This window comes from Phalaenopsis equestris, unplaced genomic scaffold, assembly GCF_001263595.1.
Source record: "Phalaenopsis equestris unplaced genomic scaffold, ASM126359v1 Scaffold000135, whole genome shotgun sequence".
Taxonomy (NCBI): Eukaryota; Viridiplantae; Streptophyta; class Magnoliopsida; order Asparagales; family Orchidaceae; genus Phalaenopsis; species Phalaenopsis equestris.
Window position 1 is genome coordinate 694341 of NW_018164577.1, and position 21166 is coordinate 715506.

The following is a 21166-nucleotide window of genomic DNA, read 5'->3' on the forward strand; positions in this document are numbered from 1 at the left end:
AAAGCCGCAAGTAGGCTTAATACAACACTGATGTGGACATTTTTCAAAACTAAAGCATCCCGGCTGTTGTGTTTCTTTTTTTTTTTCTTCTCTATCTATTTACTCATTTTTTAAATCATTAAATCTTGCATTAACAGATATATACTCTGTGAAAAAAGAAGGCAGTTGTACAAAAGGAAAAAAAAATTGTATAGCCATATGAGTTACAAAATAAATCATGACCATCACCATGAAAGAGCATCATGTGGCAAACCTCTTGCTCAATTGCTTTAATATCTATGCTGTAATTATGACCGCCTTGAAGAATGTTGTATCTATTATGATTTTGCAAGACTATTATAGGTATCAGCAACCTTGTGGTTAAATCCACCGTCTCAAATCTGTTTTTAAGAAAATATGAAACTTGTCAGTACGTAAGAAGAAAATCTTTCAAGGAACTGATCAATACGACAGACAAAACAAATCCTCTGCAACGCAAAGATGAGGTCCATTTGCATTAAGGGATATATTTGGCTGCTTCTGCAAAACCTTAAAAGCCAAAATATCCAAGTCAACAAAATCAAACACTGCCAAACAAAAGCATCAATTTGATTCTGGGTTGTAAATTTTAACAAAGTAGATATTTGGAGAATGATAAGGTAAAGCGATACAAAGAAAAAGTCAAAGAGATAAAGTGAAATGTCAACCTGTTTCAGTATTTATTGTCAAGGAATTAGTATGAAAAATGAATACTAAGTGAAAAATTCCACTAGCAAGTTGCACCGTTTAACTCTACTCAATTGATGGGAACAAAAAAGTTTGGGGACATAGCACATAATTCTTATGTGTTTACATATCACACAACAAAACTTTCATATTTAAACACATAGCACTCAAATCTTTAATACCACATCAAAATATGCACTAATAACACTTTTTTAAAGTGAAATATACCATTTTATGCTTAGATTTAAAACACCAAAGTGTTATATACGTGAATATGAAAGTTTAGGTGTGAGATATGTAGTAAATTTCCCTTAAAATTTTGTCTATATTATACAGCACATGCCAGCCACAAAATAGTGCATCAAATGAAAACCTGATGTCTGGCGCGATAACATGCTCGACAGTAGTTGCAACAAGAGCTCCGAGGTGTCCAATCAACAGGTCATTAGTGGAATCAACATTAACAACAGTTGAACCTCTTGGAAAGATGATACCGGACAGCCGTGGCAACGTTCTATAACTCACACTCCCTTCTTCAGTTTCTATTTTCCCATACGTACAAGGACCAGCTGACAAATCAATCACTGCATATCTGCAATGAGTAGGTAAAAACGTAAATTTCCTAACAAATTGTTACATAAAAGAGAAAAATATTTTGGCCGGAACTGAGAAGCATACAAAAATAAAAAGATAGCTGAAGTGTGTAAGACATGCCAAGTATTTAAAACAACCAAAAAAAATATTGTGATTCGGAGGGTGGAGAGTAAGAAGACCTCTGGGCTTATTTGGAATATTTTTTTTTTCTTTGTTTTTAAGAACATATTTGTTTAATGGTTTTTACTATATTTTTATTTTTTTTGTTTCAAAGTACAAAAAAAAGATTTAAAAGCACTCAAAACAACTTTTAGGTGTTTTAAAAAATGATCATAACTTGATCAAACATATCAGACATGTTTTGTTTCAAATCCAAAAAAAAAACATAAAGAAAGAAAAACAAAAATAGAAAACAAAAAACAAGAGAGATTCTAAATGGCCCATTACATTTATATAAATATATTGATATAAATAGAGATATGAAGACTCAAATTCCTTTGAAAATCTTTATACTATCTTCAGAGCATTTAATGATCTTGTTATTTTATTATGCACAAAAGCAAGAACGATGATATAATAAACCAAGCTAACGGTCACAGAATCATTTACCTTCCCGAGCCTAACCAAACTTGAGAAGCCCCCCCTCCATTGTACCTATAACGGTAAATATAATCTCCTTCTTGACTTCTCAACTGTTCATCTGTAAGCTTCTCTACTCTATTGTTCATTATACTTTCCAGATCAATTTCCTTGTTCCTAGGATCCATTCTAACCTGGATAATGGAGACAACAGAATTCAACACTAAGGCATAGAAGATGCAATAAAAATTAGCATAACAAACAGACCTCAATAAAATACTGACTGATGATGCAAAAAATGGATTACCTGGATAAAGAACACCATAGAATACATAGTCATAAAACGGGTTAAATCATTAAAGGGTTTCCTGACTATTTGAATGTGGCCAATTTAATCCTAGAGTTTTTGTATTGCTTCGATTTGATCCGATGACTATTAAAAATTTATCTCAATTGATTCTTTAGAGATTGAATTGAGATTAATCTTGCAAATCGAGACCATTTTTGTGTCATAATTTCTAATGAGAGATTAATTGACATCAACTTTCAATATTTAGGGGACTAAATTGAAGCACCCAAAAAGTTTGGGACTAATTTCGTTACATAAACATCCAAGTATTCAGAGGGCCATTTTAAGATTTATTCCATTCTAAAATGAAACTAAACTTAGTACCTTGTCAAAGTTGGTGATAAATACTGCAGTAGGCACAGGTCTGTCCATCTCTTCGTTAGATCTGCCGCCTTCATCGTCAAATAAGAAAGAGTACAATTTTTGGAACATTGGCTCCACTATAGTGGCTTCTATCTCAAAGAGAGAAAGCTCCCTTCCATATTCATTCTAAGAATAGAAATTCCAATGTTCAGATTCCTTAAATAGTATAGCATCAGAGCCCTTTCCAATTCTAGAAAACAAGCATGGTCAGCAAACAAAAATAGTAACCTCTCTAGCAGTTCCTGCAGGGACCATTGCATCCTTAAGTGCCTTCTCAAGGGATATTAATTCTAGGCGACCAACCTGCAGTTGCAAAAAAATTAACAATGATATACTAAAAAATAGCGATCTAGGTGATAATAAGGGTCATTTAAATACATAGCACACAAATTCTTACGTATTTACATATCTCACATCTAAACATTCATATTCACACACATAGCACTCAAATCTTTAATATTACATCAAAAATAGCATTATTACCAGTTAAAAGTCAAATACACCTTTTCTTGTATAACTTTAAAGCACTAAAGTGTTATGTGTGTAAATATAAAAGTATAGGTGTGAAATATGTAAATATATAAGAATTGTGTGCTATGAATGTCAATTTCTCTAATAATAATAGCATATTTCGATGCACAGGGGCAATATACAAACATGATTCATATATTAAGTTCAGACCTTTTGATTTTTCCATATAGCATTTTCAATAATACCTCATAAAACAGGAAACATTAATATTATTAAAAAGTGTCCATGAAACAGTTTAAAGTGGGAAACAGGTTCTCACAGCAACGCCAAAAATGAATGGAAAGTTCATGAATGTTCTACCCATAATTCAAGTGACAGTTTGAAATAAATATAGAGGAAAAGGAGAAGAGAAAACAAGAAGCAGTTGTGGATAAAATGGCGAGAGCATTAGGACAAAAGAAAGAATTATTCAAAAAAATCTACTTTGTACATTCATAACATGTAGATAGGGTATTACAATGTTTTACAAATAAACCCCTAGATTTCTTCAATAATCCGCTTTTTACTAATAGGACCCTAAATAAGATCCAATTCTCAACACTCCCCCTCACGATGGGCAACCACTTGCTCTCCAGTGGCTACATGGCTTAGCTCTAGTAGACCATTATTTAGTTTTTCCTTGATGAAGAATCTATCGATCTCCACATGTTTGGTTCTATCTTGTTTAACCGAGTTGTTGGCAATGTTGATTGCTAACTTGTGTCGCAACACAATTTCATTTGAGTTTTTTGGTCCACCTTGAGCACGAACAACAAGGCTCTCTGCCACATCATCTCAAGAACTCCTAAGGCCATGGCCAGTACTCAGCATTTGTTGTTAACCTCGTTACTACGGACTATTTCTTGCTCTTCCACGAACATGCAGTATCCTGATGTGAATCTTATGTCATTTGCACAACTTGCTCCGTTAGCGTCACAAAAGCTCTCGATGTCTACATGCTAATTCTTCTTGAATATCAACCCCTTCAGGTGCCTCAAAATCTGATACACTAAATATATATGGCCCTTCCTTGGATTATGCACGTAGCGTCTCATCATGTTCACTGCAAAAGAGATGTCGAGTCGAGTGTGACACAGATAGATCAGATGGCCCACCAATCTCTAGTACCTCTCACGATCAATCGATTCTCTTGCCTCTACACTTAGCTTGGCCTTCTAGTCAATTGAACATATTGCAGGTTTGCACCCCAGCAAGTTTGTTTCCGCGAGAACTAGCACATAATTTCTCTGGCACAAAACAATTCCCTCAGGTCCACAGGACACTTCAATCCCAAGAAGGAATCTGAGCGTCCAAGATCCTTCACCTCACATTTATTGTCCAATCTTACTTTCAGTTTGGCATTCTCTTCCTCATCATCATCGGTGATAATGAAGTCATCAACATGCATAACAAGTATAGTGGTTTGATCTTCATATCATCGAAAGAACATCATATGATTTGCATTGATTTGATGATATCTCATGCCCACCATAGCCTTTCTAAACTTGTTAAACCAGGCTTAAGGAAACTGCTTCAAGTCATACAATGACTTCCTCAGCCTACACATCTTATCCACTGTCTGAATTGTACCGAATCGAGGTGGTATCTCCATATATACCTCCCACAATAACTAACAATAAAAAAAAGTATTTTTCACAACAAGTTGGTGTAACCTCCGCCCACTCTTAACTGTCAAAGAAACCAGTATCCTCGTTGTACTCATCTTTACTACTAGTACAAAGGTTTTATCAAAGTCGATGTCATATGTCTAGTTGTACCCTTTAGCCACCAGTCGTACTTTGTACCGTTCCAACTTCCCTTCTGGAGTTTGATTCACTATAAAGATTCACTTGCACCCAACTGCCTTTTTCCCAGGTAGTAGTGGCACTATCTCTCATGTTATAAATAATGTTCAAAGATGCAATGAATGCACCATGTAAAGGTAATATATTAAAATATGAAACAAAATTAGCAATGTAATATTCCAACCTAAAACGATCAGTAAAATGTCTCGCATTGCTGCGAGAGGTCCTCTTTAAAGTTTGGTAACAGGATGAGGATGATTCATATCACTTACAAGTTCTGATTCGGAGGTGGATGGTGTAAATGTTTCAAGAGTCGATGAAGACCGAGACAAGGGACTAGCTGGCACAAGTGCCCCTGCAAGCAACATTCCCTCATTTTTCTTTCTTCTCCGTGTATACACCCTTAGCTCACATTCAACCTGAATCCCACCACCTTTCTGTTCACTCTCATTTTCAGTTCCTCAATTGATTCATCCCACATCACAAAAACATGCATTACTCCCATGTGTATCACTCTCTCACCATTGATACACAACCCCCTTGCCCTCATATCTCCAGTATCTGGTGATTCACTGAAGGGTGAGGACACCTACTGGGTGTAGTATGGTTCAAATTCACTAAATGACATATCCATGCTCACAAATAGTCTTTTTTCTATTGGGCTCCAGAAAATGACACGTCCATGCTCACAAATAGTCGATTAATTTTTTTATTTTATTTTATTTTATTTTATTTTATTTTTTGAAATAATCAAGTCAAGATCTCATGGTTTCGTCCTCTCGTGTACATTAAATTTTGTGGTTTGATTAGTCATGATTGGCCAGAATGTACTTTGTTAGTAGCCATGGGTTGCCTCTTTCAAATTTTCTTCTCAAAGTGAGTTATTTTTTATCGTTGAAGTTTATGTTTTAGTAATTTATAGGATGTACCTTGTTGTATGTTGTTTTGCTGATGATAACCTTCTCCTTGATAAGAAGAGAGGAAAGCTCAGAAAAAGCTTGAATTATGGAGGTCTACATTGGAGTCTAAAGGCTTTCGTTTGAGTAGAACTAAAATTGAATACATGGAATGTAATTTTAGTAGTAGTAGCTCTAGTGACAGAACTATAACAATGAGTGATCAAATTATTAAAAGGTGTGAGTGAATGCTGAATGCTTTAGATATCTCGGGTTTATTGTTCAATGTGATGGTGATATAGATGGAGATGTTATTATTAGAATTCAAGTTGGTTGGTTGAAGTGGAGAAATCCTTCGAGTCTATTGTGTGATAGAAAAGTATCGCTTAGATTGAAAGGAAAATTTTAGAAGACTATTGTGAGACCTGAATGCTCTATGGCGTTGAATGTTGGCCTTTAAAAGACAAGCATAAAACTAAGTTAAGTGTTGCCGAGATGAGAATAATTAGGTGGATGAGTGGCAGTTTTACACTTAGAGACAAAAAGAGAAATGAATATATACGTGATAGGGTTGGTGTAGCACCATTGACGAACATAATTAGAGAGAGTCTTCTTAGATGGTTTGGTCACATTAAACGTCGTCCATATGATGATCTGATTAGAAAAGTAGATGTTTTAGATTCGAATTATGTTAAGAAAGGAAGAAATTGACCAAGAAAGACTAGGACATATTATATAAAAAATGATCTTAATTTAATAAATTTAAATGAAAATATGACACTCAATAGGACGCGATGAAGAAAAAAGATTCATGTAGCCGACCACACTTAGTGGGATAAAGGTTAGTTGTTGTTGTATCAGAGTTCTCTGAATTATAGGATATGATTTTCTATTTTGAAAAATGAAAAGAATTAGATTGAATAGGATAAGATAAATCAATATTGCATGTTTTAATTTTAATTATTGTGAGTTCAAGAATATTCTCATTAAATGTTAGCATAAAATGTCCTAAGCTATTGTTGCCATACTTGATAATTATTCTTAATTTTTAATATTTGAAGGTCATAAATTTAGATAATTGAGATGCTTGCTTGTTTTGAATGGGTGGTCAACACTCTGATGATATATTTACTCTATATATCATCTAAAATCATGTGCAAGCTAAATTTCATGGAATGTGGCACATTGTGAAGGCAATGAGATACAAATGAGATTGTAAAAAAGTGTTATGACTGTCATGACTCCACCTGATAGCTTAGTGTTAACTAAGTCAGAAACTGTGATCGAATTATATTAACATTTCATTTACTTTCCACAGGCTTTTTATGACTTCCGATATATCAAAGAGTCATTAAGAAACCATAAATAGCAAAGGTTATTCCTATATAAATATATATATTATTTAAAAAGCCACTTGTTCCTCACTCTTCAATTTATCCTCTCCAAATATCTAAATCCTTTAAAAGCAATATCTAAATCAATTGGCTATGAATTCCAGAGAGAGAAGTTGAAAGGTTGTTCATGAGAGCTGAGAGAAGGGAAAACGTCAATCTAATCATGAATTTAGTAGTCTAATTTCTAAACATCATTCAAGGGAGCTCGAAAATAGAACCTCCATCACCCTCACTGCTATAAGCTTTTTCGCACCAAACTATGACCACCCAATCAATGTCGGTGGATTCTAACACTCCCTTAATTCCTACTTCGCCAAGCCTATTGGCACTTCTAAAAGGATTTTCATTGAAAGTAGGAATCCTTCTAATCTAATTCCAGTGGCTTCCTCTTTCACTCTTCTACTAGTTTCACTAAATTGGAAGCAAAAAAAGTGGTTTATAATGGGAAACTAGTGAGAGAATAGCGTGTATATGAATAAGAGGTCGATGGTTCAAGAATGATTGAAGATTCATTTGGTGATTTTGGTCAGCAATGTTATCGACATTGTTGATGAATAGTGGTAGAGATTAAGGGGAGGGCATTGCTACCGACAAAGGAGGATGATTGTAGAATTTCAGCAAAACAGTTATCAAGAATTGTTGTGAAGATTTTTGAAGACAAAGAATTAAAAAAAGGAGTATCATTGATGTAGATGAAGCACAAAAATACACATGGCAATACACCACCTGGGATGCCAACTTTAGGATCTAGCTATAAGGAAGATGAACGGGGTAGTTCAACCTTCACAAAAGAAAGAAACTCAATATTCCCCCCACGCTTATACACAAAATAACTATGTCATTCAAAATAGAAAACAAATAAAAACATAATTTGGACAACAGTAGTATTGACGCTACTGTGTCAACAATAGGTTGCTTTTCAACAGAAAGGAATTGGGAACAATACTAGTATATCAGAATGGACATTCAACAACAACTTGATATTTTTTGGGTTAGTTAGTTTGATAGAGAATGTGGAAAGTGATCTCAAGAAAACAAGCACTAGATTGCTTGTTGGAGGCTTAGGGGCCTAATAATGACAGGTAACGAAATAATAAAAATTATAGGTCTGACAAATTTATGGGTTTGAAATGAGCGTGAATTTGGTTTAGGCTAGGGCTGTTTTTTGTGGAATTTTTAATGAGGTAGATATGTTTTATGATGGAGGATAATAGATAACAAGAGAGGAGAGGCCTGAGATCAATTTAGGGTTGGAAGAAAAAAAGTAGTTTGAAGGAGAAAAGAAGTCTATTAGGAGTGGAGAGAGAGGTTGGGCCCTTCCTCTTCGGTTTCTCTTGAAGTAGTGGCTAGCATTGGGTGACTGGCATTTGGGGATGAAGAATGGATCATAGGAAAATTGTGCAAAGGATTAAAGGTGATGCTACTTGGTATTAGGGTTCTTTGGGAGGAGGAGATGGGAGCTTTAGGAATGGAGGGGAGAACAAGTCTTGAGAGTATTCACCTAATTTCCAAAAAGGGGATGATACCGTAACAAGACAAAATTGAAATTTGCGGTTTCGAAATTTTCATAAAGAAGAGGAAAGTTACGCCGAAAATATCAAGAAAGAGAAAAAATGCATTAACTAAAAAGTTGATCACCGTCTTGGCCCCTCTCCAAGATACCGAATACACCTCTTAACCAAGAAGGATACAGAAAATTATTACAACCAATCAAAACTCTCCTTCTGCCTCTAACATACAAGGCAGCCGAATATAGGCAATCCCTCAAAAAAAACAAAAAAACTAAGAGAAAAGACTTAATTACAAATATGGCACCCAACTAAATGCATAACAATTTCAGCTCCTGTGTCAGGAGAAGAGAGTCACCAAGCTTTCGCACAATTTACAAACTATAAAGAAAATATAGTCTTATTCCATACATAAATAAAGAGTACGATAAGTGCCTTGTTTATGGGCAAAGTAAAATAAAAAATTGTATAAAAATAAAAACAAAATAAAAAGAAATAAAAAGCTATGCACCCTGGACTGATAACATGGCTTGAATTTTCTCACACTTTCCTTTATGGTTGACAATGATAGCATGGAAAGCAAGTTACAAACATAAATTTAAATAAAATAAGCCAAAAATGACCTTGAATTCACACAAGATTCCTTCCAAAAGGGAGGATCGGTCACTAGCTTTTTCCACCATTGCCCATTCTCAAGTATGTGAATTACTAATGTCCCTCACTCCCTCCCACAATCACTTCCCAAGGCAAACCACAAGGCACATGAATATCATCTTAGCTTTTAATATGCATGTATTCTGAGGTAGTAGTTCATGTGCTTATTATTAAAAAGTCATAAATAATACAAGACATAGAAAGAGGAAAATTCAATATATAGAATGACATGCATCAAAACTAGTAGGCCACTTTCATCTATAAGCTGGTTCATCTTTTGTTGGCCTACTTTTTCATTCAGATCATCTTCCTGAAATTCATCAATTGCAAGTCAAGGTTTGATTGTAATATATATGATTATGGTATTTGTTTTAAAACTAAAATTGTGGGTTAATTTTAGTATCAATTGGTAAAATTTTTATATTTGTATAAGACTTGCTCCAGGAAGCTTCACTAAAATAATTTGAAATGATTTGCCTGCCTGATCACTTATATTTTACAAAGAGTCAATGGTACAAACTGCATGTTATAGCTAGGATTTAATTGACTTTGTCATTATTTTGAACTTGCATGAACTAGCTCATTGTTAATAAAAAAAGAAATGACATGAAAAGAATAAACTTGATCACAAAATTTCTATACATAAAAAATGTAGTTGTCATTATTTTAAACTTGCATGAACTAGCTCATAGTTAATAAAAAAACAAATGACATGAAAAGAATAAACTTGATCACAGAATTTCTATACATAAAAAATGTAGTTGATTGTCTGATATGTCATCTACAAATCATTTTTATTACAAATATAAAAAACACAGTAATAAATATGGCCGCAAATGTGTCGAATAAAAGGAATAATACTCTTAATGACGATTTTATTAAAAATATTGATAGATGTCAAAAGCTTCCCTAATGTTAGAATAAAATATAAATCTTATAATGATTCAACTATGATAGTTTGACATAAATCATGTCACTGCTTGTAATGAGCAGTGAAATTATAATGTTTTAAAACACAATGCTTGAAATAAGCGCCACTTAACTAATAAAAGTTGTATCGGATTTGTCCATGTTGGTAGATTCTGCTCAATTATTTTGGCAAAAGCTTTATAATGATGATAGTGTCATTCCTATCTAGGCAAAGCTAAAATGTAGACGTAAAACAAACAAATATTGTTGCCACCATATCAATAGAATGGCTTAAAAGCCATAGGGAAAAAACTGTAAGTGTGCTGAGCATTTTGATGGGTTAAGAGAATTATTCAAAATGTGTTGTTTGTTTGAAGATCTGTGAAAAATCTGCAACAGAGTTCATAATGTCCTTATAAAAACCTTTTAAGAAAGCAATAAGCCTTTACCGTCATAAAAGTGAGGATTACTTGATGAATTTTTTTAGTATAAGCTACTTATCTTAATCCATTTTTTCGTCGCTATAATCTTTATCTTCTTTAATAATTCTTGTATTGTCATCCTACATTACTCTTCATGAATCTGGACGACAAAATTCGTATTATGAACCACTGCTATACCATACTAGGTATTAAACCATATCAAGGAGCACTCCATATCATACTTCGTGCTAAAACAACATTCAAATTATGGTTCTTATCTCTATTCCTTGATTACCAAGGAAAAAATAAAATAAAATGAACAAGCACATGATCATCTTTTTGCTTGACAAAATAATGCTCATTATGGTTCTTAACCAAAGAAATCACATGAGATGACCAATGAGGTGCCCAAGAAGGTAACCGGGAAACACATTATTTTGAGGTCATTTTGTTGTTCGCGTAAAAAAATAAAAAGGTTTTCGTCCAAAAACTTAAATACAATGAACAAACCAAGAAGTAACATACATTTAAAAGAGATCCCAAATGCTTAATCTTCAAAAAATACTCTGTAATTGAGCTAAGATGGCATGCACTGAGCAATCTACAACAGTGAAATATTCAATATCTAAAATATTCAATATCTGAACACCAAATATAAAGACATGTTACAAAGATGTATTTATTAAGAGAACTTACGGGTATTGTATTATATACGACATGGTGCTCGATATCAATAGGTTCGCCAGTTTCAAAGCAGGAGGGTCGATGTGTTGGGAAGCTGATTTTCAAGAAATCCTCCAGCTTCTGTGCATCCAAGTAGTATCTATAGCCCCCATCACCATTAAAACCAACAAGGACAACATTAACCTCAAGAGGGACTTGAAATGGAACCTGCACGATACTCCAACACAAAGAAACCCAATAACTTCTCTAAGAACAATAGTTTGTGCGCAAAATTATAAAATGAAACCAACAAGGACAACATGAAATTCAAGAGAAACCTTAAATTGGACCTGCATGATAATCCAACACATTGAGATCCAACAGCTTATCAAGAAGCAATATTTTGTGCATGTGAAACATAGGTTTAAATGGGTCAATAAGATGAAGTTAGTAAATTATATGCACAGATTGTGCAAGCTATTGCGACAAATGTCAAGTTCAAGCGAGCAGGTCAGAATTTGGGCTTAATTTCTTTTTCATTAACTAGAGATCAAGTAAAAGAGGCTCCATTTCGAGTTACCACTAAATACATAATAGCAAAATACACTAACACATAAATTTTAGAGATTTCAATTTGGGTTCACATGTATCCATATACAAAGAGCTTTACCTAATGACTTATTAAAGAAAAACAGACTAATTGGATTCACCCAAAGAGACAATATTTCAATAGGCCAAGCAAACAAAGTTAACTTGGGTTCGGAACCAAATTTCAAGTCTCTTTAAGCCCATTTTTAATTATGGTCAAATTTCTCTTATTTTTTAATTTGATAAATTTTATTAGATTCAATTATTTTATTTTGGATAATATTAGGACTAAATTTGAGTTTACTATAGAATTTGATTTGAATTTGAATTTAAAATTCATCCTTATACTCGTAACCAATTTTATATAAATAAGGATTGATGGGTTGTGATTGAATTTTTGATATAATGACAGATGAAATTATTTAATGAAAACGATCAAGTGCTCTCTAGATTCAAGTAGTGCACGTGTATTACTCCAACTTGTGTCCTCTGGGAATTTGCTCTCACTCTCTCCGTCAATTTGATATCAAAGCAAATATTTTAAAATTTTCTTTTGATTTCTATTATAAGCCTATTTTTCTTACCATGACCGATATATTTTCTATATGCAATATCATACTTCACTCATCAACCCCTATCCCAACACCACACACACTTACATTGCACCTCCCCTAACAATTTACTTCCATTCTTCGCACACTCACTGATCCTCCTCAAGGCAAATCTCACCCACACAAATTCTAGCTGGAAAAACACCCAGCCTTCCACACACATTGATTGTGCATCTATAACAACCTAAAAAACATCTCTAGCATGCAGTTGCCCCCATCATTGCCACAATGTACTTCAAGTTGAACTCACTCACTACTCAACGTCCACTCTACATGCAAGCTTAGTCGTATCCTCTCTCACAATCACCCACTATCAACTCTTATCATGTTTTCTTGCAAGCCAGACAATTCAAACAGATCCATTGAAAGGTTGCAACAACCACACAACTCCCACCAAATTCTCTCTCTCACAATTAACTTTCTCGATTACAATATCAACACACACACCAAGTCTCCTCGCTCACTTGTCTCTAGTGTCAGATCTATTTCAATCTCTTCTCCAAGAGACTCGTTATCATTGATTAAATTGAAATCTCCACAACCGGCCCAAACATTTCCCAATTTGCAATTTCTACACCATAATTTTCAAGATAGACGGTCGTAAAAGGCCACTTTAACATAAATTTCTCAATTTTAATGATTACTTATGAACATTAACAAGGAAAATAAGTATATTCCAAACATCATATTTATCACTCATTTTAAAAGCTTGTGCTTGTGGATATCAAAGTTATCCTTACAATCTTCTCATTTATAGGCATATGATGATAACTATGATTCCTCTTCACATACTAAGATTTGCGAGCCATGTCATTAAAATAATGAATAGGGTAATTTTAATTTTCATCATTCGAGATCACAAAATTTTCCTTAAAGTTGTAACTAAGATGATTCTTCTCCTCCGCGTCATCAAAGTTTTCAAAAGTCATCCTCTGCAAGTTTTTCCCATGCAGTTGCCTCCATCATTGCCACAATGTACTTCTAGTTGAACTCACTCACTACTCAACGTCCACTCTACATGCAAGCTTAGTCGTATCCCCTCTCACAATCACCCACTATCAATTCTTATCATGTTTGCTTGCAAGCCAGACAATTCAAACAGATCCATTGAAAGGTTGCAACAACCACACAACTCCCACCAAATTCTCTCTCTCACAATTAACTTTCTCGATTACAATATCAACACACACACCAAGTCTCCTCGCTCACTTGTCTCTAGTGTCAGATCTATTTCAATCTCTTCTCCAAGAGACTCGTTATCATTGATTAAATTGAAATCTCCACAACCGGCCCAAACATTTCCCAATTTGCAATTTCTACACCATAATTTTCAAGATAGACGGTCGTAAAAGGCCACTTTAACATAAATTTCTCAATTTTAATGATTACTTATGAACATTAACAAGGAAAACAAGTATATTCCAAACATCATATTTATCACTCATTTTAAAAGCTTGTGCTTGTGGATATCAAAGTTATCCTTACAATCTTCTCATTTATAGGCATATGATGATAACTATGATTCCTCTTCACATACTAAGATTTGCGAGCCATGTCATTAAAATAATGAATAGGGTAATTTTAATTTTCATCATTCGAGATCACAAAATTTTCCTTAAAGTTGTAACTAAGATGATTCTTCTCCTCCGCGTCATCAAAGTTTTCAAAAGTCATCCTCTGCAAGTTTTTCCCTCCAATTCCATGGAGTCAGCTAAACAAGTTCCATATGCTTTTCCGATCCTATAAATTTACAAGCATTGCCCAATTAAACAGCATATGTTAGAACCTTTTGATCCTTCTTTGAGCAATGACAACCCTTGAAAAAACAATCAATGGGTTATGCCGTGTGGCAAACAAATTCATATAAAGTGTTCACTACATTACAATTTCCATTACTTCCACTAGCTTTCAAAATGAAGGCAAACGCTGGCTGGTCATGATGAGTACTAAAGTCATATTATATCATATTTTCCCATACATGAAACAAGCTTTCACTCTTTTAATAATCCGAAATAATTAGAAATTTGTTCTTTCGATCAGAACTATAGTTGACATGTTAAAGTAATATTGTGGTGTGAAATTCTTGTTCTTATTCTGCTAAGAAAGAAAAAAATAAATAAATTACTCTCATATGGGGGTGCAGAAAATCCCTCTCTTCCAATACTATTAGCATCATAATGAAACTTAGCATTAACGTCCGACAGAAAAAATCAATTAATTTCCGCTTTATCCCTCTCCAAGTGCAGCAAAACCAAAGTAAAATCCCTTCCCGGAAACAGGGAGCTAGAATTCAAGCAAATAAGAGTGAGATGATTCGATACTTTCAATAGAATATGGTTAAAATCACATCGGTAATTATCAAATTTAATAACGGGGCATTTAATCAGCTTATGAATCGATAAAAACAGAAAAAAAATCGAATCCCGAATTCAGAGAATTAAACACACCTCAGCGCGAGTGTGAAGCATTCGGCGGATATCAGATCGGACGCTCTCCTTCACATCGTGGAAAGCGCTGTGGTGCCAGTGCGGATGACCAGGATCTCGCCGGAAGGGTTGGGGAGCCGATTTGACGGGGTAGAAGAAGAAGGAAAGCAAGAGAACCGAGATAGTTTGGAGAATGGTCAAACCCATCTGCCGTCTACTTCGTTAATATGCTGTGCGGTATTAGATAAATTTTCTTCTTATGCATATGGATCGGCGAACGTCAACAGGTTTAGCAGTTTAGGGTTTTGATCACCGAACAGAAACAGATACAGATACAGGAAGAGGAGGAACCTCTGTTTTGTCGGAGTCCACTTGATTCTCACGGGAAAATTTACATTCATACCTCCCGGCTCCCTATTCAGTATTTACATGGAAGACCAAAATTTTACTTTTATAAACACCTATATATTTCATATCACAACAAATATATAATCATTATAACTTTTAAAATAAAAAATACATATTTTTGATGTACAGGCATGAGATATATGTAAAAATTCAAGTTTAAGTGTCATACATATATAGATAGATAAGAACTAAGTGATATAATTTTTCGTAGTATTAATCATGCTTTAATGTCATAAATTTATACATTGAAAATTCTATTTTTTAAGGAAAAAACTAACAATAGTGATGCTTTATGTGATATTAAAGATTTATTTGTTTTTCATGTAAATAGGAAAGTGTAGGTTTAAGATATCAAAATACATAAAAAGTGTGTGGTATGTATATAAATATTTATAACAATAAAATTTATTTATTAATTAAACTAGTAGGTAAATATATTGGTTTAATAATTGTAAATCAAAAATATGGTCGTATCAATCTTGAGGAAATTCAAGTGGTCTCACAAGACTGCATCTGAATAGTAAAAAAATGGAGATGTCAAGTGTCGGTCCCTTCGGTCGAAACTATAGGCCGACTGAATGAAAACTCGGACGAACGAAAGAATATGAGACACCTGATCCGAGGGACAATCAGCTACAGCTAGCTCCCTTGAATGATTATGAGATTCTTCATAGAGATGGTCAAAGGGCACCCCAATACAGTGCCAATCCTTTGAGAAGGTCATGTGTCCAATAAGTACTCACTGTTAGATTATAGTAATACATTCTTTGTATGATGGTTCAAGTTCACATTAACGATAAGAGGGCCTTTATCGAGGAGGCCGAACGAATGATTATCAAACTACTTAATGACAAAACCAGAGGAACATTAAAAGTAGTTTTGAATAAGAAGCATCTGTTATGGATATTAAAGGGTCTCAAACTCAGTTGCAAATATGAAATTGTGTAATAATAACTTGTAATGTCCCTATTAAAACAGAGACAGACATGTAACTTTACTTGAAACCCTTAAGAGCTATAAATATGGGGTTATTTTTTCAAGAAAGAACTATTTAATTCACCATCTCAGACTTGTGTTATTATACACATTTTTCACTCTATCTCTCTTTCTCATTCTCTCTTCTTCATCTACCAAACGCTTTATACCTTGGGTTTGACCCCTAGGACATTTTTTAATTCAACATCATAAAAGTGCGGTGAGATTGGAATATTGCTATCAACAAGAAGAAAGTGCGTTAGTAGAAGGAACACACATAGGAGAAACCTCAAACGTGGAGTCTATAAGAGAAATTATGCAACAACAAATTCATGAACACATAAAACAAATTGTCAGACAAATGACAAAGTTGATATGCATAATACTCAAGGGAAGAGCATAAGCTCCTCAAGAACTGAACCCATGAATAGAATACCAACCCCAAGACCATCGAACTGATCAAGGAGTGGAAAGAGTTGAAAAATCTTTGTGTTATGATAATGTTGGGTCAACACTGAGGTTTAGACTTCGATCTAAGCGATTTAAGGCATACTGACAACTGGAGAATACTTTCTCCTAACAGATTTCCAATGTTAAACGCAGATGAAGTTTAAAATTTCATCCTTAGAATCATATTAGTATCAAAGAGATTCAGTCAACCACATAGCCTCATTTGAGTCATTTGTATGCCTTCTCAAAATCTCTGACGCACTAAAGTGTCAATTATTCTATATCACGTTGGGATATTTGACCCTAAGGTTTCCTCACAACAAGAATTATTTCCTCATTCGGTGAGTTCAAGAAGTTGTTTATGGTGCAATTTGCTAATGCTAAGAAGGCCCGTAAAGTCACACAGGCTCTGTGACATCAAGCAGGTGTTGAACGAGTCTTCGGGCGTACATCTCTTATAAGAGAAATGTAAAACTTAATGCCCCGGCGCATGGGCTAAGGAGCAAACAATTCAATTACTTTTTGGGATTACGTAATAATTTGGTTGAACTCTTGGAGTTAATCAACCATCATATCACAGTAGAGGAGTATATTCACATTGTGATATAGTCCCCGTGCTTCTTCAACCTGCCTAAACAAGCATATGATTTCTACTTATGTGGTTGTCTAACACACTTAGGGTTTCAGAGGCTTCCTGAACCCAAACGAAAATAAGTACTCTGTGAGAGTGTCTTGTCTTCACAGTTGTATCTCTCTTCTTTTTACACTTTAGCAACTTCGTCGCCACTTTGGCAGGTATGAGTCCCACCTCCACTTTCTATCCACTATGAGCCACAAGACTTTTTCCTTCTCTTGATCTTAGGGCTAATGAGGTCACCTTGGACGACATAAGTCATGGATTGTTGACAAGGGGGTCTTCAGTTGGATTGGGTCGACTACCTTCACACCAAGGTTGACTTAAGATCCCAATAGCTTAAGATGACAAATTTATGATATCCTGACCCAGCTATCTCTACCATATTAAAATTACTCAATCTCTCTTTTAGCATACACGTATTTCCCTATCACTCCTTTGACACTTTGTCAATGTCATCTCGTCACTCTATGCCCTTATGGTCCTGTTAGGCTTAAAAGCATTATGAGAGATTCACTCTCTGCTCGTATGACTCGGTGCAGACTTTGAAAGCGTCGAGATGCTCCTGTGATATAACCATTCTTTGACACACTTTTTACTTGTCACTTTACTGTAAGTATGATTCCTTTAATTGAAATTACTCTCGAGCATCCCCAAGATATAATTAACTAAAAGTATACATCCCTTTGGTAGTGATCTTGAACTCAAAAGAAACACACAAATTTGTTTCTTTGGTTATTTTTATAGCTAATGTATGTATTCTTTCATGGATATTCATTTTAAGGTGTCTCGATCCGATCCTATTTGGATGTACGCTCTTGACCTATCGCATGAGGTTTACTTCAAATAAGCTCTCCAAGATTCGTTTTACATTTGTCTGTCTAGTTTTCATCTTATTTCCCTCTTTTTCAATCCCTCCTTTTCTTCTAATCGTTTTGACGTTTCAAGTAAGAGGGTTCCTCGAAAAAGGGAATCTTAAGACAAACAGACTCATGTCTCCAAAATAAAAAAACAAAAAACAAAAAATAATGCATTAATAGCTTTCAAGATAGGTAAGTTTGTGGACTTCTTGATCGAGCATGCTAGTTGGAAAGAAAATCAAGGAGCAAACCTTCTATCAAAGAACATTTACGTCGGAGAGGGAACACCTTAGAGGCTTCTTTGGTCGGTCATTGATGAGTCAGAAGCCATGGAGTGGAAGTTGAAAGCACAAAGAGTTTGATGAATCCACACATCCAATATCTATAAACTGTAATGATCCTCAGAGAAATAATGGATCCAAGAATATCCAAGTTTAAAAATGCACAGTATTTCATGAGTGAAGTTAAACTTTTCTGAAGACCAACCAATTCACTGATCCTAAGATGTGTAAAGGAAAATGAGATAGAAGAAATCCTTTGGGAATTACACTCTGACGAATGTGGGTCATTTCGGAGGAATGACCTTGGCACATTATATTCAAAGGCAATAGAACTTCTGGCCGACCCTCATGAAAGAGCCAGATGAGTTTTCTAGACGATGCAAGTAATGCTAGAAGCATGCTTCATTGCAGCACCAACTGATCCACAAGTTGCAGTCGATTGTAAATTTATGGGTTCCTCTCATTCGATTAATATTGTATACCTTGGGTGCTACCACATGACATTTTTTATTTCAACAACGACAATATCATTTTGAACTTAAAAAAAAAACAACCTAACCATATACTTTAATTTTTCACTTTTACTTTAATTAAACTATCAATAATTTGTAACAATCTTCAACAAATTATTTTTGAAAGTTATGTGTTAATTTTTTCATGATTGAAAAAATCATTTGTTCATCAATTGATAATCATCATTATTTATAAATCAAATATTTAAGCATAAATAAAGCACATATATTTATATGTAAAGTGTAATCTACAGAGGGACATAAAATTATTCAACAAAAGCTTGTTGGAAGTATAATCCATACAAATACGAAGATTTACATGCATACCACTCACTTCTCATGTTTCTACACATCTAACATATACTTCAATTTTTATACATATTTAATATAAAATAGTATAAAAATTAAATGTGCATGCAAATGTATATTTATTTTTTTTTAAAAAAAAAAGAGTAAAATTTTTGAAATGATATGAAATATTTTAGTGATATAAATATAAAAATAAAAGTTTAGATATATATAATATATATATGTAAATGGCCCAAATAAACGTAGTAATGCGATGAATATCTAACAAGTGTCTGGGCCGAAACCTAAATATCCATTAGCCGAATCCACAGTAATCCGGATTCCCTGCTGTTGTATATTTCCCAATATCGTCAAGCCCGATCCCGACGGCGCGAAAGCCAGGCAAAAAGTTCCGGCGCCGTCCACTGGAATCAATAAATTTATCGCCGGCAAAATCAGCTCTGCCCCGCCGGCGAAGTATAAAGTCACCGTCGGTACCCTCACACTCCCGTACCCACCCAACGCGTAACACGTGTCGAATATCGACACTCCCCCCGCGGCCGGCAATCTCGCTGCCTCCACAAAACCTTCCTTTAAAGCCGTGTACGCCGCCGCCGGAAGTCTCGTCACCGCCGTCCCGGTGTCCAATACAGTCCCCCCGCTTCCCCCTTCCGTCAACGCGAACGCTTCTTCTCCCACAGCCGGCAGCCTCGTCCCGCCGACTCCCAGACCGGTGAGGCCCACGTAGTAGAAGCTCGGGGCCCGAGGATTCCGGAGAAGTGGAACCCACACCGCTCCCTCCTGTACGGCCTCGCTTCTCCCGAACACCATTTCGCCGACCACGGATCCCCTGCTCGGAAGGCAGTAAGCGAAGGATCCGCCGGCGACCCCACCGAGCTGGGCCACTAATGAAAGTGGGCCCCATCCGAGGCCCAGCAGCCCCCCCGCACCGACAAAAAGGCCGCCGTTTTGGTGCCCGCAGCCGATAGCCACTTCTCCGACGGCGGTGGTTCCGAAGGTAAGCGTTTCGAGAGCCAGATTACCGCGAGTGTACGAACCGTCGCCGACACTCGGTAATTGCACGGCTCGTCGGCGTCGGCGGCGGCGGCGGCGTCGGCGATGAGAGCGCATATTGGGGAACTTCTGGGGACGGGGGAGAAGGAGGTGGAACGGGCTGGGTCGAAAACAGGGTCGGATTGCGGATAGCATTGAGAGCAAGGTTGACATTGGAGCCAGATGATGTCGCTGCCGGAGTCAATGACGAGGAACTCGTCAACGGGGGGTGAGCCGACGCCGAGGCGGAGCAAATACTCTCCGGTGCCTTGGTCGACGCCGGAGAAGACGTCGGAGGTGAAGTCAGTGAGTTGGTATTTGGGTGGGGAGAGGTGGCGTTGCAGTGCGGCAACACGGCGGAGGTCGCGGGGGAGAAGGTCGGATAAAGGTTGGAGTTTTGTGGGGAAGATAGAGTGGCGGTGGTGGAGTTCTAGATGGAGATTGCGTTGGCCAGCGGCGGCGGTGTTTGAATGGAGGTTGGTGGAGTAATGGGGAGGGTGGCGGCTGGTGGAGGAGAGGAGGTCGTGAACGTTGAGATAATCGAAGTTTAAGCTGGCAGAATGAGTGAGTTGGGCGATTAGTTGAAGTAATAGCAAGCAAGTAAGAATGTCCATCGCCATTTTCATTGTTCTGTCTCCCCCTACTCCCCGAGTGTATTGCAGAGGAAGGAGAAGGAAGAGAAAGCAGTTATTTATGCCTTACGATTGGTTTGAGTGAATCAGGCTTTGG

The 21166-nt window shown here is 35.9% G+C and overlaps 2 protein-coding genes across 2 annotated transcripts in view; both read right to left on the minus strand.

Annotated features, from left to right (window-relative positions):
- LOC110021592 overlaps nt 1-15400 on the minus strand; it is a 46421-nt gene extending 31021 nt beyond the window's left edge. Inside the window, exons 1-7 of the mRNA XM_020720155.1 lie at nt 14998-15400; nt 11385-11579; nt 2819-2893; nt 2552-2716; nt 1909-2072; nt 1079-1297; nt 254-380 (exon numbers count right to left, since the gene is read on the minus strand). Of these exons, the coding sequence (XP_020575814.1) occupies nt 254-380; nt 1079-1297; nt 1909-2072; nt 2552-2716; nt 2819-2893; nt 11385-11579; nt 14998-15183 (1131 nt within the window). The 5' untranslated portion in view covers nt 15184-15400. The remainder of the gene's footprint in view (nt 1-253; nt 381-1078; nt 1298-1908; nt 2073-2551; nt 2717-2818; nt 2894-11384; nt 11580-14997) is intronic.
- A 4243-nt stretch (nt 15401-19643) lies between these two features.
- Nucleotides 19644-21166, minus strand: LOC110021589 (protein ASPARTIC PROTEASE IN GUARD CELL 2-like). Its single transcript, XM_020720148.1, is given in 2 exon segments — nt 19644-20451; nt 20454-21166. Coding segments are annotated over 2 exon segments (1395 nt in total). The 5' UTR covers nt 21064-21166; the 3' UTR covers nt 19644-19666.